At 34.4% G+C, this 17,716-nt stretch overlaps 2 protein-coding genes and 1 long non-coding RNA gene across 4 annotated transcripts; 2 read left to right on the top strand and 1 right to left on the bottom strand.

Moving 5' to 3' along the window:
* Positions 1-579: 579 nt before the first annotated feature.
* LOC127813122 (rust resistance kinase Lr10-like) lies at positions 580-7,212 on the top strand. Of its 2 annotated transcripts, none has more exons than XM_052353894.1 (3): positions 580-1,361; positions 5,553-5,731; positions 5,845-7,212. In XM_052353894.1, the coding sequence occupies exons 2-3, from the start codon at positions 5,689-5,691 to the stop codon at positions 7,125-7,127; spliced, it is 1,326 nt and encodes a 441-aa protein (XP_052209854.1). In that variant the 5' UTR covers positions 580-1,361; positions 5,553-5,688; the 3' UTR covers positions 7,128-7,212. The 2 variants fall into 2 exon arrangements, with proteins under 2 accessions (XP_052209854.1, XP_052209853.1); XM_052353893.1 differs by having other exon boundaries at positions 581-1,361; positions 5,668-5,731.
* Positions 1,358-4,877, bottom strand: LOC127813123 (uncharacterized). The gene is made up of 3 exons (XR_008026071.1): positions 4,507-4,877; positions 4,338-4,419; positions 1,358-2,889 (listed from the first exon to the last, which is right to left on the bottom strand). It is a non-coding gene; the product is annotated as an uncharacterized LOC127813123 (long non-coding RNA).
* A 1,639-nt stretch (positions 7,213-8,851) lies between the features above and the next one.
* On the top strand, positions 8,852-15,568 carry LOC127813140 (vacuolar protein sorting-associated protein 25-like). The gene is made up of 7 exons (XM_052353933.1): positions 8,852-9,322; positions 12,263-12,360; positions 13,329-13,468; positions 14,563-14,616; positions 14,707-14,795; positions 15,031-15,106; positions 15,268-15,568. Exons 2-7 carry the CDS (start codon positions 12,302-12,304, stop codon positions 15,387-15,389), a joined length of 540 nt encoding a protein of 179 aa, XP_052209893.1. The 5' UTR covers positions 8,852-9,322; positions 12,263-12,301; the 3' UTR covers positions 15,390-15,568.
* Positions 15,569-17,716: the final 2,148 nt, after the last annotated feature.

Raw genomic sequence — 17,716 nt, 5'->3', positions numbered from 1 at the left:
TTTTAATTTATAAAAAAATTTATATGTTGTAAAAGGATATAACTTGTGAAAGTAGATATAATTTGTGAAACGAGACATGAATATAGCATAATTCATTCTTTCTAAATATCTAGTAAATGGAAGGATAAATTAAAAATCAAACATAAAATAAAATATTTTTTTGATGAGACAAGCTTATAAATATATTTAATATATTTATATCATTATTTCCAACGGATACCTATATATGTGAGAAATTCTGACATGATAGCTGACAAGCATCAAATGCATTTTCCCTGGGAGGAGAGGGCAAAGTGCAAGCTGTTGAGTGGCCAGTGATCCTCTCATTGTCAAACCACCATAGGGGGAGAGAGAATTGAAAGTGACGGCAAAATAATCCCTTGGCAAAGTTCGGCGAGAGCCTCTCGTCAACAAGCGTACCTCCAACGGTGGTAACAGTGGGACCAAGCATTCTGAGGAGGTTCGTCTTCGATCACTGCATTATTGTAACGAGATTGACTGTTGACTTTAATGGGTTTTCACACTTGGACGTGTCCATTTGTCTGTTTTAGCAATGAAGTTTTCATGTCTCCTTCCTTAGCCCGGTTTTAGCAACGAGTAACCGGCCTAACATATTCCCTGTCGAAATCACAATCAAAGAGCTTGGACTCAAGTTCTATGAGGGCGTTAGAATTTTAGCTGTTCAATAAGCATCCAAATTTTAGCAGGAATATTCGCTTGCTTATACATTTGGGCGTCCTTTCTTTGGTTGTAAATTTCAATTTCACCTCAGCCGGATTCTATCTTCTTTTCCATTTCTTTTTTATACATTTTTTGGCGCTTTAGACAGACAAGTAGTAAAACAGCTCAATTCAAGTCCGGACAAGTGAGAGTTTTCTATTGTTGTTTACCGTCCCAGGAATTCAATCTCTTTGTAACAAGGGGTCCAGCATTAATTTAGTTTCATTTGAGTTGATTAATCCTTGATAACTCTGTTTTATGTTAATTTTGCTTGTTTGTTTGCCAGATGTGTTCTAAGAAGACTAGTTCACTTAGTCTCTTGCTTGTGCATTTCTTTAATTATGATATCAATTTGGGATACAGCTGTCTTAAAAGCAAACACAACCACCAGTTTTCTGCCAATCCTTTTCTTGACATCTGAACTTGAATACACAATAATTCTGTGAAATTTCCTCGCACCTTCTTGCTGCTCTCTTTCTCACTCTCTCTCTCTGCATATATATATATATATATATCACAAATTTTGCTTGTCAGATTAAGAGGGATAAAGGGAAGAAGAAGGAGAGGAAAAAGCTCAGTTGTCTACTTACGAGCCAGCCCTATAGCAGCATTATGTTGTGAAAGCAGGATTCCTCATCCAGGTGAAACTTGCCTACCTGTTTGTATGTGACATATTTATTCAATACGAATAGTTGATTATTAGTTGTAGTTGCCCACCATTAGTGGTCCTGAATCTGTTATTGTCTCTAAATCTCCTCTTTTTCATTGATCTGGTGATTGGGAAGGTAAATAACTAGCTAATGGTGAGCTTGGAAACTAAACAGAAATCATATAATCAATCCTTTTGGTATGGTAGGGACAAAAAATCATCATATCACTTTACTTTTTTCCCTTTTCTACGTAGGGGTTGAGGATTGTTTAAACAATTTTATTTTGATTTTTCTTTGTTGAGTAATAATTAATATTTAAATATGTTTTATTGTTTCAATATGTGGATCATTAAAGAGTCAAAATGCCATGACTCAAAATTGGGCCATGACTGGCACTACACTTTAAGAGGACCATCTACCCCGTTATGGGTAGCAAGCCTCAATTCATACAGTTTAGTACTATATCAATCTGGATACAGTTTATTCATTAAGTTTATCATATAATACGAGTATTGAAAATTAAATATTATTGATTAATCAAGATTTTTTATGTCACATTAACAATTCCAAATTAAGTAACCAATAAATCTGTACGAATCATCCCTTAATCAATGAGTGATTAACATCACCCCTAGTCAGTGTACTACCTAAAGCTTGTGCAACAAGAACAGTACCACGAGCATGCCTAAGGTATAGTCAGAGAAAAGCTCATACCACAGTCTTTGTGCTTTGATAGTCCAGGTCTACCTACTAGTAAAAGATTGGGAGGGGGAACACAGAAAATATGAAAAACTGGGGTAAATCTCAACTGACCTAGTGAAGGATAAAAAGACATTATATTGGGGAAAATAAGAATACATGCAACAAATAGATAATGAGAATGCCATGACAGTAAGTATAACGGGATAGGGATAAGGGATCAATCAACAATGAATGCAAAACATACATATGCCATGAGGGAGTAATCAAGAAGAACAACAGTTAATCAGCATGGTACAACAATCAGTTCAACATCTCAATCAATACAATAATAAGCCTCAGCCTCATAACAATCAATACCCAAATGTGTTAGCCTACGCACTGGGGTTAGCACTACCCTGCTAACTGGGACAGTAAGTAGTGGACTATTGGCTAACACTTACTAGTGTTAGCATACAGGTTCTAACATGAATACTCTCTTGTCATGAGATACAATAATTTATAATATTACTGGGTAAATGTTAAAATGCATAGTACAATAAATCTGTTTCAATCCCCACCATCAGCAGTATTGACAATTGCTTCATGAAACAATAATGATAACAGTTACACATGGTCAAAGAAATGGACTCTTACTTCCCCATTTTTATGCAGTTTTGTGAATGAAATTTTAACACTTATTTTGAAAAGTTAATGTCACACTAAATAAGTAAAAATGCAAAGTGAACGCTAAAGTACCATTATAACAGTATCACACTCACAGTGCTATTGCAAATTAAATTGGTCAACCAGGTCTCACAGGGGACATCCTGAGAATCACCTAGATGATAAATATAAATAAATTAGGTGTATAAGAAAACTTGAAATTAAAATCATACTAACCAATAAGATGATCTTTAAGTTCCCATATAAAATTTTATTTACCAAAATATCTATCTATTTCTAATTCCTATAAATACTATGGTGAAGGTTTACAAATATGTCATGTACCTACTGCTAATAAGGGGTGGTACCTTGTATGGGTAGGTATAGCAGTGAGTGGTTGTACATTGATAGTTATAGCTGTGATTGTTTGTACTCAGATGATAGCTTAAGGCAGTTGTACTCTCTTGAATTTTGGCAGACTTTGGCGTTATATGGGCTGCTGGATCAGTATATAAACAAGCTGATCACACCCAAGTGAGATCATCAAATATCATAATTGAGATCTCTTTTTCCTGCCTAACTTACTCTTCTCTCTATCCCTCTCTCGATCTTTCTCTCCTTCATTCTCTGTTCTTCTAATTCTTCCTACATTTCTCCTAAATTCTCCCTTAATTCTTTCCAAATTCTCTCACCACAATTGGTGAGAGCACCCTGTCAGATTTCCGGATCAGACAAAATAGTCGAGATAAATTCCAATTTAGTTTAGTTTTGAGTTATTTAGTTTATTTAATCCAAAAGTTTGCCTAAGTTATTTTCTTATTTAAAATGGATCAAGATTTGTGTAATCAGTCAAAACTTTAAAACATTTAGATTTTCCTAGAATTTAATTGATTTTTAATCAGTTGGTGGAAGTTGGGTTAGATTAGACATTAAAGCTTCTAATTGACACCCTAAGCCTTATCATTTTGGATGTGAACCTTTGCTTGAATGGGTGGGAGTCTTGACAATTGGATTCTAATTGGGTCCTTCAAATTTAGTCTATCTTCTTACATATTCTAATTGCCAAATAGCAATCTTCAATCTTCATATGGCTTCCAACTAGTTTAGAACTTTAGACTTTCATTCCCAAGCAATCAAAAGCTGGTCCTGCAACTGGTTTATACAATTGTATGGAATTGAGTCCACTCTAAAAGCTAAAGCCTTCTTTCCCAGTAATCCAAATTGAATCCCCAACACTAATTAGACAATAACAAGTCAAGGCTTGTAGCTTTCACTGGTTTGTAGGTTACAAAACATCAACCTTTTGCAGAGTACTGAAAAGAGGAAGGCAAGTGTTTTGGGACTTAATTATTTGGGATAGATACTGCCATCTTTCAATTGCTCAATTACAAACAAAATAGCTTTTCTATTTTATTTTTTCTCCTAATCCTACGTCTTTGTTCTAGAACTAAGTTCATGGGATTCCAATATGGCATCCGAGGCTTCCACTTAGAAGAAATGCGATTTGATTTCACGGAGGAAATGGGTTTTCTCACGATGTACAGTGGAGTGGTTCTAACCAATTGAATGAAGCGAGAAGCAAGAAGCAAGGAAGAAATTTAAATTCATGGGAAAAGAACTCACCAGCAGCTTTGCTACCTTCAATTAACAACAATTGTGCTTTGATTAAACCGTCTCCTTTTCATTAACTTTTGAAATCAAGCCCCTAAAACCAGAAAAACCAGAAATGAAGATCGAAGGAGCGAGAACAAAGAAGAATAGATAGATCATAAACAATAGATGACCAACTTACCTGAAAAATTGATTGATGATCTCCTATGCCTAGAGCTAGAATCTTCTTCAATTTGTAGTGAACCAAAAGATGGAAAAGAGCAAAGAGTGCATGCGCATTGTACGGTGAAACCTAGAGAGAGCACGAAAGAGAGAGAGAGAGAATTAGGCCTTAGCAAAAACTAAGGCCCAATACCATGGGTCTTACACAAAAAGAATTTACTAAAAACAAATATTTCAATGAACTTCTATGAAATGGTTTTATAGGATTCAACCAAATATCTTTATTGTGGGATCATCCCAGTACGTCCATTAGAAGATTTCATTTTTTTTTTCATCTTTATGTACATTCTAGTTGGTTTCATCATTTAGGTACCTTTCTTATACTCTGTGGTAATGGCAAAAAATTAAATATTTTAAGTCAAAATTTGTTTGTTCACTCGGGCTTTAGAACTTTGAAGTCTTGCATTCAATTTAGAGTAGGATAAGATTTTCTTTATGTTGTGATCAAATTGAATATTTTATATAATTCAGGAGAAAAGCTGGCTGAGAAGCCAGGAGTGATTAAAATATTAGTGTTAATTATAGGTAAGCTAGTGACAAAATATAACCAATAGTATGAGTAGCTAGTTTGCACATATTTGAGAACCATTTTTTTCTGCTTTATTGGCCAAAACTTGTGATTTTCATTATATTCAGCATTTGTTGCATCTTAACTATTGCACATAACACATAGATACTCTGGTAGTAAATATTTAAGATTTATATACATCTTATAGTTGAAAATGTACTGACTTTCTTCTCCATTGTAAATTCAATATAACTGTAAAATTATTTATCATGCTGACAGGGTTTTATAACCCAACCATCACCAGTTTTTAGATGCATAAAAACTATGACTAATGATTTGTCCACCAACTAATCTAAAAACTTAAATTGTTAGAAAGATTGGACAACTTTGTTATTTATTCTCTCACACATCTTCTAACATGGGGCTAGATACTTCACAAGCAGGTTAAACATGTGTAAACATTAAATTCAAGTTGATTGTAACATAGTTTTGTGCAGTCTTTGACACCATGAATGAGTTGAAGATGAAAAAGTTTTTGGTTGGGAAATTATTTCCTCACACAAAATTACTCGTCTTTGCTGCTCTTTAATCTTTGCTTTGCTGAGTTTCCAGCTTTGGTTGATGCCTCTATAGATGTCTTCACCACCAGATAGTAATAACGGGCCAACTGCTGCTGGTAAGTTGGTTGATGAAGAAATAGTTTCAAAATTCTTACATATCAAAGTGTTTATCAATTGACAAGGCATTGAAAACTCACCATTGTTTTTAATGTTTTTTGATATGGTACAGCTATCATAGTGCCAGTGCTAGTACTTGTAGGCATTGGCGTGATCTCATGTTTTTGTGCCAAGATTGCAAGAAGAGCCATTGTTTCAGAACTGAGAGCAGCTGTTGCTCAGCCAGCCCCAGGTTATGTGGTTCAAGCCCCGGGTCATGTGGTTCATGTGTGGGAAGTTGATGCTCCTACAATGGAGAGGATCCTCGAAGACCTGGCAAAGGAGAAACCGATCAGATTCACAGCCCAAGAACTGTGTACCTTCACTTCCAATTACTCCACAAGGTTGGGTTCTGGAGGCTTTGGCATTGTCTATAAAGGACAGTTCCCTAATGGGGTTAAGATTGCAGTAAAAGTCCTCAACAGGAACTCAGATGGAAGAGCTGAGGAGCAATTCATGGCTGAGGTGACCACCATTGGAAGAACATACCATAGAAATCTAGTCAGGCTTTATGGTTTTTGCTTTGATCAATTCATGAGTGCACTAGTCTACGAGTACATGGAGAATGGATCATTGGACAAGTACCTGTTCAGCGATATGCAAGCAATCGAGGAGTGGGAAAAGCTGCGTGAAATTGCAATCGGAACAGCAAAAGGCATCGCCTACCTGCACGAAGAGTGCCAGCAGCGCATCATTCACTATGATATAAAGCCTGGAAATGTCCTCCTAGACGAAAAGTTTACCCCCAAGGTCGCTGATTTTGGCCTGGCAAAGCTTTGTAACAGAGACAGTACCCATGTATCTGTGTCTGGGTATCGAGGGACTCCCGGCTACTCAGCACCTGAATTTCAGCTCAGGAACTTCCCTATAACGCATAAATGCGATGTCTACAGCTTCGGAATGCTGTTGTTCGAGATAATAGGGAGGAGGAGGAATGCCCGAATACGTTCCACGGACAGTTTGGATTGGTTTCCAAAACAAGTGTGGGAAGAGTACGAGAAAGGAGAGTTGGCTACAATGTTGTCAGGGTGTTGGAATGAGGAGAATGATAGGGTGCAAGTGGAGAAGGCGGCTATGGTGGCTCTGTGGTGCGTTCAGGACTCGCCGGAGGATAGGCCGCCAATGAGCGCGGTGGTGAAAATGCTGGAAGGCGGAGTGGAGGTGATGCCACCTCCAAAGCCATTCCATTACTTGTTATCTATTTCCGTGATTAGGCCTGATGCGCCCTCTAATGGCAGTAACAGTTCAGACATTTCTACTTCGACCAGCTGTGGAACGAATTCGCGTTGGTACAAGGACACGCCCATCATGGCTAAGTACGAGATTCAAATGGCCAGTATCACAACCACCTCCTAAAAATAGAAAAATGATGTGTAACAGCCTCTCTTGTTTTTACCCTTAAATAATATACGTGATTTTATCTCAAAAATTGTTTGTCCAATGGCATTGAAACTTATGCACCCATCCTACTTCTTATTATATTATAAATAATTTATTTCTTATTTAGATTTTATCTCAAAAATTGTGTTTGTTCTAACAACACTCATTATTTTTCTCTCTATTTGATTCTTTATTTTATTTATTTATTAATAAACTTTAATTCTATTTATTTTAACATACATAATCAATAATTAAATATATATATACAAAATTAATAATTAAATATATAAAATAATTAGATACACACATACAAAATCAATAATAAAATATACAAAATAATGAAATACACACAATATCATTCATTCAATACAAAAATAAATAAATAAAACAAAAAATCACAAATCAAGATGATCTATTTCTAATTGTCACTGAAGAAAATGCCACCACTGCCAAATCTGGTGTCTGTAATTTTTTTGTTACTACAACTCATTTGCTAGATCTTGTGTCTCTTCTCTGACAGATTTCGCCTTCGCCTGCAACTTGTCTTTCTCGGCCGATTTAGCTTTCTTGTGTTTGGTCGGCCTCTTCTCTAGTCGATCTTTCTCTTCTTCGGCCAATGTTGTCCTCTTTCGACATTTATGACTATTATGGTAAAAGAGGGTTGATGGCAATGTTGTCCTTAAAAACTTCGATTGCCATAGTTAGTAATCCTTTTAACTTTTTCTAGAAATTTGACAAATTAATTTAGCGATAACAAAGATTATTGGAGGTGTGATTTTGGGATTGGTTCCTTAAATTTGATGATAACAATCGATTTAAGTAGCTGTTGGATTCAGCCTAATCTCAATCAAAGACAAGTAGATTGGTTATCTCTCCCTCCCTCCCTTATTTCTAAGGAAGTCTATCTCCTTTATGGTAAGTAAATTCTTATAATAATTAAATTTGGTACATTTTGAACCATTTAAGGGTAAGCAAATTTTTATTTGAAAATATTGATAAAGCTTCAAATTCAAAATTTATAAGTTCTATAAGAATTGATCTTTTAAATAATTAAGAGACATATTACACCATATTATGATTTTCAATTCTCAACACTATATAAGTCATTGCTTGAATACTTTTTTTTTTATTATTTTTTTTATAATAACCAACCCACTTAACAAGTTTGGATGTCAAATATAATATGTTTATATTTAAAAATTAGAAAATTTAACTAAAATTAGAATGACAATATTAATTTCAAAATGAAGGATGGAATAAGGAGAATGGCCAGAACCTTTCACCCTATAGCTCTTTAATTGAGAATTAATATCACAATCATAATATAAAATTTCTAATTTATAAAGTAAAAAAAATTTGAATTTTGACATTTAAAAACATTTTAAAAATATATATAAAATAAAATAAAATATGAACGAAAAACTTGAAAATTAGAAAATAAAGGGTAAATCACTAAAAAATCATGAATTCTGCCATGTGTATTAATTATATAGTAAATTTTAATTTTTATTAAATATATATTTTAATTTTTTAATTATAATAATTATATAATGCTGTTATATTTAAACTAACAACATGATTTTTTATCCAAAAATTGAATTTTTATTTTTTTTATAAAAATTCATCAAAAAAAAAGAAGAGAAATTTCAATAAAAATACTTGAGCGAATTAGTTTAAAAAAAATTAGGCATGCGGTTGCCTTTCATGTCCCAACAAATCCCTAACCCAAATCTATTTCTCCTCTCCCTTCTCCCTCGCAGCATCTCCTGTCCGTCATCGCTGAGGCCATCATCTCCGGCGTCCCTCGGCCCTGGTCGCTGACCCAGAACGAGAAAGGTGCTCCTGCTGCTGCTTTTGTTTCCGCTTCCTTCGTCCCTCGCCCCTCATCTTCCTCGCTCCGTCCGCCCTGTCATCTCTGAGGTCACAGAGTTCCCGATCCGGCTTCACATCTCCCCCGAGATACTTCAAAGCTCTTTTTTGAAAAAAAAAAAAAAAGCCTATCCAAACGGCCTCGAAGTCTCTCGGCGCGGCCATCGGCTCCTTGCGACCACTCTATACTTCTTTGCTACCGATTGGCGCCAAGCGTCGCCCTCGCCAAACCCACATTAATTTGAAGCGCTGCTAATTTTTCCGTCAGTGCGTCTGCAACCCGACATTAATTCATTGACAAGGTAACATATGCAACTGTGTTTCTGCTGATATCATTGGAGTAGGGTTCGTTGTGCTTATATGAATTTAAGCTGTTTTGGATAGCTAGGATTCTATTCCATTAATGGCTTGCAACTGTTTTCTAGAGGGACTGGTTTCTTTTGTCTTTCTTTTGTTCGTTTTCCTTTTTTTTCATAGTCTGATCGGTGCGGGTTTTTGGTGATGCCGTGTGATTTCAATTCTGAAGTATAAGGGGGTCTGATTTGTTTCCATAAGCAAACGATTTCATTATTCATTTATGACAATTAGATTAAGGTTGGGCTTGGATGGGGTCATGCTGCGTTTGGATAGATTTGACCTTATTACTGTCATTTGGAATCTGAAATTCAAATCCATTATTTGGTTACATAATTTTTGGAAGCATTTGGATTTGGACTCAAGAAATATAAGAATTTGAAATGATGTCATTTTAAGTACCTTATCCAAACGTAATCTTATTTTTTTATGGTTGTTGAGATGGATTTTTTGATGGGTAGATTTTCTTTCAGGTTCTTGATTTGCGTCAATATAATTTTTGAGGCTGCCAATGCGTGGTCAAAAAAAGAATTCCTTTAAAACTCTTTTTTTACTTAAGTCGGAAGGAAAAAAATGTTAGGTGGCAGTTAAAGGTGTTACTCCGCTCCCATTTTAACCCAATAACTGCTATGGTTTTATCAAACCAACCAATCATCGCAGTAACTACTCGATTCTTAAGTTCTTCTCAATCTTGAATCTCTTGCTTTTTTTGTTTTGCTGATGTGTTTACAATTCAATGGCTTGCTTGGGCTTCTTTGTATGCTAGGTATATCTGCCAATGACCTTTGAGTGTCTTCCATAAAATACGCTCACATTAAGCATCTCATCTGATGATGTTGTCTTTAAATTTATTGTCCTGAATCATGCCATTAATCTAAAGTTCATCAAGTTTTTTCTATTTTTATATACTTCGGTATAAATGTATTATTGTCTGAATCTGGTATAGACCATAGTTACAGGTTCCCCTTACCCCCCAGCGAACCATGCTCCAGTTCCCATGCACTGAAACATGGTGCTTTGGCGTCTTGGAACACCATGGTACATGTTCCAGTTCTCCTAGATTGGAGAAATGGAAAAATGTAAATATATAACCTTAGTTATGCATTGGGCAGGCATTGCACTTAGTTTATAATGGAAAAAATGTAAATATTATACAATGGACCAACATCAAATATATAACTTATTATGCTCAGTTATTATAATGGAAAAAAATTATTTTATGAAAAAAAGGGGACAAGCCTAAAGGAAAAACAAATACTAATTAGAAAAATAAAATATAAGAAAAGGGAATAATTATTTTATGCTTAGTTATTTTATGAAATAGAGAAAGACAAATTAGAAATAAAATATGAGAAAGACAACTCAATCCCCCCTCCCAAAAAAAAAAAGACAAGGTCCAAAATGTTTTAAAAAATAGTTGTTGAGTGTGTGTGTGACATTTTGGAGGCATTCCACTTTGGCCAACCATAGAAACCTACCCCCCATACCATGTTCCAAGAAATGTGGTGTACCACGCCCCCATACTGCATTCTACAAACCAAGCAACTATGGTATTGACTTATTTCTTCTATAGTTGTTGGCTAAGTCATAGTCATGGTTGTACTTCATTTCTTGGATAATTCTAAAAGCTAACTCTCAGTTTTAAATTTTAATTTATCTCAGTTGTAAACTTAATTGCATCAGCAAACTGTTTATTTTGTGGATCAGGTTTTTCCTGCTTTAGTAGTTGTAAGGGGTATCATAGTATTTAGTTGTAGTGGAGGGGTTGTTAATGTAAGTAAGGCATTCTGATACTCTTGGATCCATTGATTAAGGTATTCTGAAACTCTTGGATCAATTGACTGGTTTGTAGACATGTCTACTGCAAAATCCACACATCTTAAAATGCATCTAGTTGTTAATGCAATCATTTCAATTAACCTTGTTGGTGTACTAATCTACAAAATTAACTGTAAATTTGCACCGTGGTTTTAGTAGTACTGTGGATGGATCAAGGTTATTCTTCTTTGAACTTTTCCTTTCCTCTTTGCAAAATGTTTGAAATTCAACTATTGTAAGTATTATAATTTCATATTTTATCCTAAGAAAAACTAAGATAAAAATTGATTAAAACAATAAATAACTATTCTTAAATAGTGACAGCTTTGAGTTAAGGGGCAATGTAAAACCTTTGTTTTCCGTCTATACAATAGTTTTGACAATAGTGATTAGATGAGTGGGTTTTGGTTCATGCATACAATCTATTTGTTCAAAAGTTGGGTCATAGTTAAATGATGATTGACCCAAACATGAGTTGAATTCAGCTGGTTGGGCCTATCTACTGCCGTCTAGGATATATATTCCTTCATGTGGCTAATAAGTAAGACCTCCCCCCCCCCCCGAATTCTGTCTCTCTCACCATCTTGGACTCTTCTCTAGATAGGTGATTCACACTGACAAATCTCAATTTGGTGGGTTTGCTCATAACTAGTATTAATCTTAAGGTTTGCTTTATTCCTGGATAGAGGTAGTTGGAGATCTACAATTCATGTAACTTACCCCACCCAATGGGATTCAGGCTTGTGATTGTTGTTGTTGTTGGTTTTTTGATTCCATGCAAGTGCCCATTGTTTTGTTTGATGACTCCACTTATTTGGTAAATTGTCTGAATGATTCTTTGAATCTATCTATATTACCTGCAAATAATTTATCAATATATATTATATTCATGTATGTGTGCCTTTACAGATCCCATTTTCTTTGGATATCCATGTCTATAAATATGTTCAATTATGGATGTGATATTTAAACCAAATGTTAAGTTTGACGGGAAAATGAAAATGGTTTTGAATTTGTCGCTATATCTTTGCTTGCTAACTGCTTTATCCTAATTGTTTTCTGTTAAACAGATTCACGTCATGCAGATCATAACGTAATAAGGTAGAAGGATGCAGAAATTGGGAGATTTCAAGCTGCCCCACTTCTTCAATTATCCACCTTACTTCACGTAATAGCTTGTGCTTTTGATGCTTTTGATTTGTTACCTATAAAAGAAAAACGAAAAATAGTTTGCTTTCCTTTGTTTTAAAAAATATCTTTTTCTTTAGTACTTTTGACGTTGGAGAGATTTGTTAAGAGCCTAGATGTTCAATGGTGTGCTTTTTTAAATAGGCCTTGACTTGGCACATTTTAACAAATCAATAAAAAATTTGAAATTGCCATTCTTATGCAGTATCATTTTTCTTAACAAGCACATACTTTTTTAAAGAAAAAAAAACTCTTTGCATTTCCTGTTGCCTTGCAAAGAAACTATACGGTTCCATGAGTATGGTTTGAGTGGATGGGTTGCAATATTCCCTTTAATAATAAAGTGATCCACCATGAAACTTTCAGAACATCATTAGCATCTACCTGGTTTCCTTTTTTGTGGTCATGTATATGCCATTAGATTCGCTCACCCTTCTCCTCAGATTCTATCATTTCCTTCAATACCACACTATTTTGTTTTTGTCTGGGTCCATACCATACTATTTTGATATTTCTAAATTGATGTTGCTGAACATAGTAAACTGAACCTATGATTTGGATACAAAACCAGTGATGCCATACGTTTCTTCTGCAATTTTCTAACCTACGAAATAGGTTCCCTTAGGATCTTAAACAATGAAAAAAGTTTTTTGGTACAGAACTGCTATATTCCAGTCTCAATGGTTTTCAGATGTGTGGTATTGATATAAAACTGAATGACTAACCTGCATGTCAATTTTACCAGTGCTTTGATTTTCAGATTTATATCCAATATAGTTATTTCCAAACTTTGCATGCATGGTTGGATATTTATTTTCATCTTTACTCCAAAGATTCCCACATATTCAAAGAGTTATAATGTCAAGCATGCTTATTTAAGCTATTCACTCCCAAGCCTTTACCTGATTAAAATTTTGGTGCTCACTTTGAATGCGTTCTTCTGTCTAGCTTGCAGCCAGTTAAGGACACCAGGGAAAAGCAGATACAACTTTGGAAGGAACTAGTAGTTGATTTCTGTAGAGCTCAAAATATTTTTATAATTGAACTAGAAAATGACTTTCCTCTGTTCACAAATCCTGTAATTGAAAGTAAGCTATCTCTTCATTACCTTCTTTCTTGTTCTATTATTTTCTGTAACAGCTGCATGTTTTTTTTTTTTTTTCTTTCTGAAACTATGTGAGTTCTGGGGTGTAATGGAATGCTTGGATGGCTGCTATGTAAGGGATTTCAAAGGATTGGCAAGGTTGGAAATAGATATTTCTTGGATGTTGTACTTGTATTTTTATAGTTCAATCTACTATGTACTTTGTAGATTTTTTGGGACCTAACATGTCTGTTTTTTATGTGTCAAATGGATTGCTTAAGGGATAAATTAGTCCCTTTATTTATTCAAAAAAAAATTTCAAAAAATTTTGAATTTATTTTCTACTTAGAACAACACACCTTGATGAGTTTTAGTCTTGTGTTAAAATGTTTGTCAAACAGAAGTGTCACCAATCTTTTGAGACCCATGTAGGGCCTTTTAAGTGGAATTCCTTATGCCATGATAGGGGCCTAAATGCCAGACCGGGTTTAAAATTTTTGGATATTGCGAGTTTACTTGATTTGTTCAAATAACAGATATAATGTCTTCATGACTTGTTCTCAAACTTTATCCTGCAATTCCCTCTTGAGTGTGATTTTTTCTTTAAGAAAATAGTAGGATTTAGATAAAGTCAACTAAGAGTTTCTATCCAGGGAGGTGGAGCAGCTACATGGTTCCTCTTTTTCTATTTTGCTATGTGAATGGATGTGATTATTGAATTGAAATACAATTTTATGAGATTTCCTATGCTGAAATTTTTTCCTCCCTCTTCTTTCCCACTTGTATTCTGCCCCAATTTCTTCTCTTCTTCTTCAATGAATCAATATTTTCTTGCTGTCGTGCATACTTTTATTGGCCGTTGTTGTGTGTGCTTTAATCATATCAATCTAAAACAGAAGTGTATCCACTTAGTGGATTTTCTGATATAAATGGCAAGAGTTTTGGGATAATGTTAAAAAATTAATATGAATGCATCTGTTTGCATTCTGCTCTCTCTCTCTCTACATTAGCTGAGAAAACTAAGCCTTGTACATTGGTGATGCCCTTTTTATTTTCAAAAACTAATATCTGCATTATTTCTTGTTGCGCTTGATGTAGGGTCTCTAAGTCATGAAGCTAGGGAGGTATTTCTGTCAGCCTTAGTTTCTGAAGGTTGGTCAATGTCCTTAATATTTCTCATATTCTTTCCCCTTTTTTTAAGTACTTGCATGTAAATTTAGAGGTTTGTTTTCTACTGAACAGGCCGTGCAGAATGGATGGATAAGGGACACAGAAAATGCCTTATCCTCTGGCACCGCATCCAGGATTGGGCTGACTTGATTTTAGGATTCGTAAGTAGTTATCTCATCTCTTAATAAGAATCTGCTTGTTGATCATGTGAGCTTGCTTGATCTGCTATGCTCAAAACATCTTGTTCTTTTGTTTTGTGTTACCTCAACATGTTTGATTAGGTGAAGGATAGTCGCTTGTGAAAATGTAATCAGTTTGAGGATATTCATTTAGTACTAATGCTGTCCCCTTGCTTTAGTTTTGAATATATTTTTTTTCTTTGACATGTTTGGTTAGGTGAAAGATAATGGCTTGGAAGATAGTGTAATGACAGTGGAGGAGATTCGATCAGGGACTGAATCTCGGGGAACAGGTAAACTATGATTCCTAAAAATACCTCTTGATACCAGTTTGTTGGCAGGAGTAGGAGGAAGAAGTGAAGGATCCTTGTAAAAATTGTAGTTTTTTGTTGTGCTTTTTTTAATTTTATTGTACTAATGTTCATTGTATATTTGTTGGATGCCACATATATAGAGCTTCATGGAGTGGAGCGATCAGTCCTAATGCGAGCGCTGAAGCTACTAGAACACAAGGGGAAGCTTACAATTTTCAAGGGAGCTTCAACTGATGATGAAGGCATCAAATTCTCTATTTAGTGCTTTTCCCTTTTGTGCCTTATTTGTTTGGTTAATGATGGGTCTTTTCTAATGAATATGCAAGTTGTAATGTTGCTTTAATTTATTTGTCTTAAATTTGAGACGAAGATCACGGTGTTTTTAACTTATGAATTCGACTTGGCCAATCAAGGACAACTTAGAGGCACTTTTTGTCACAAGAGATGTCATAATAGCGGTAACAATGACATTGAAAAGTGGTATTCTGATTAAAATTTCGGAAGAAAAAATGTTAGGGGGCAGAAGGAAGTGGCATACTTGGTCAACTTTTTGGGTTTTAGAGACCTATGGCTGTAAAATGTGGCATCAGGCTTTACACTAACTTTGCCTTTTGTTTTGCTTTGGGGAGAGCCATATGCTCTACTTTTGCTTTTTGACTTGGAGATGACTTTGCCTTTGTTTTTGCTCTGGGGTGGCCAACCTTTACCTCTTTCTTTGTTTGGAAAGCTCTCAAGAAAGAGCCATCAAAAGGGGGAATAACATCCAAAGCAGTGGGTGGGATATGAAAAATTGCAAATGCATGTTGCTTTTGCCCACGTCGCTAAGCAATTGAGAATTTCCTCATCTCTGGGTATGAAATTGCAAATGCATATTACCTGCAAACGTTCCTCTCGATAATGAAAAATCTATAAATTCAGTTGCAACTCTTAACATGTTCCTCTGTTATTAGAAAAATGTCGTTTCATGCACTTTTTCCGTTCTTTGTTTACGTCCAAATCCACATATGGGGTAAGGCGATTTGGATGGAGTCACTTTTCACTGTAAAACCGTTAGTAAACAATAGAGTAAAAAAAAAAAAAAGGACACATTTGTTTTCCTGGATGTCTTTTTGAAAATGATGAAAATAGTGTCACACATTATCAAAGAGGTGAGATGTGACTAGTTGTATAATGAATTTATCAACCTAGTGAATTTATTAATTAATTTTCTATACGTATATATAAAGTATAATAGTATTTTTCTATTAAAAAGGGTGGCCAATAACATTTGAGTCAAGTTATGAACTAATTTCAATTTCAGGTGTAGAAATCAGGTTTCATAATTAGATCAATCTCTCAATTGCTCGGTCGTGTGGGCAAAACAACAAAAGTTGGCAATTTTTTTTCTTTCACCCACTGCTTTTACTACCTTTTCTTGATGGTTGTTACTTAAAAGCTTTCTAAATTAAGAGACGGAAAAGGTTTTCTAAAAGATTGTGTTTTGCTTAATTTTTTTATTAGAAAGTGATAAAATAGTGAAAATTCTATTTTTCAATGCATCTTCTTTTATTTCACTTCCTTTTAGGAAGTAGGTAATGTTTATTTTAATGTGGAAACTAAAAAAAATTTGTCAAGGGTTTTGTGTTACACGACATTTCTCAATAATGTCAGTATTGTAAACAATAAAAATATTAATAACGATAAAATATTATTATAATATCAAAAAGATCAACAACATTACTACTTTTATAAATTGTAAAAATAGGAATAAATACTAGAATTGACTAATAGTAAATAGTTAAAATATTAATAATCATAATTTAGTATTATAAAATTTCTAAAATTGTAGAAAGGATTTAAAATTTTAAAAATGTCAACCAAGCTGAAAGTATCACATAAAGCATCTATATTTGACGATTGCATGATATCTCTATACTAAATTAATAGCTTTGTAAGTAAGTATTTTAATAAAATTGAAGTCACTCTCTCTCACACACAATGCATTTAACTTGTCATAAGTGATACCTCTCCTCAACATTATATTATTGATCAACTATATATTACGGGAAAAAGATTATTATTTTGTTGTATTTTATTATTTTACTAATCCTTATATGTTTGTCGGGTGTTGTAAACTTTTGTGGGCTTGATTTAGACAATCCTATGCAAGCCCCAAAGCTACTGTTACCCAAGGAGAAGAAGCTTACCATCTTCAAGGGAGCTTCAATTGATGTTGAAGGTTTCAAATGTCCTGTGCTGTGCTTTCCCTTCTTGCTTTATTTTTGTTTTGTTTTGTTTTTTTGATATGTTATTAGCCTATCACCACAAGATGGAACTGAATTATTGGTTTAATTTATTTGTCTTAAATTTGATATTTTCTTAAATATGGTATAGAAAATTATTCTATTAGCTATAAAAATTCTCATTTGTTAATCCATGCACCTTGCCCAGTTCATGCTATCATTATCAGGTCATGATGTAGGTTTTGCTTGGGATTGAAGTTAGGTGAGGTGAGTAAAATGAATTTGATTATATAAAAGTATTTGATGTGTTTGGCATTGAGTTCAAAGCAAGTTGAGGTTAGTTGGGAGGTTAACACACTAAAATGAG

Source organism: Diospyros lotus, chromosome 11 (genome assembly GCF_014633365.1).
Source record: "Diospyros lotus cultivar Yz01 chromosome 11, ASM1463336v1, whole genome shotgun sequence".
NCBI lineage: Eukaryota > Viridiplantae > Streptophyta > Magnoliopsida > Ericales > Ebenaceae > Diospyros > Diospyros lotus.
This window is presented reverse-complemented; position numbering and strand designations above follow the sequence as displayed.

What these genes read in the sequence shown, in the direction of transcription:
- LOC127813140 (XM_052353933.1), top strand. Translation starts at nt 12,302, where the DNA reads ATGCAGAAATTGGGAGATTTCAAGCTGCCCCACTTCTTCAATTATCCA. An exon ending in GTCAGCCTTAGTTTCTGAAG is followed by an intron (nt 14,617 to 14,706) that starts GTTGGTCAATGT and finishes TCTACTGAACAG; the next exon opens with GCCGTGCAGAATGGATGGAT. An exon ending in CTGACTTGATTTTAGGATTC is followed by an intron (nt 14,796 to 15,030) that starts GTAAGTAGTTAT and finishes ATGTTTGGTTAG; the next exon opens with GTGAAAGATAATGGCTTGGA.
- LOC127813122 (XM_052353894.1), top strand. Translation starts at nt 5,689, where the DNA reads ATGTCTTCACCACCAGATAGTAATAACGGGCCAACTGCTGCTG. An exon ending in TAACGGGCCAACTGCTGCTG is followed by an intron (nt 5,732 to 5,844) that starts GTAAGTTGGTTG and finishes GATATGGTACAG; the next exon opens with CTATCATAGTGCCAGTGCTA.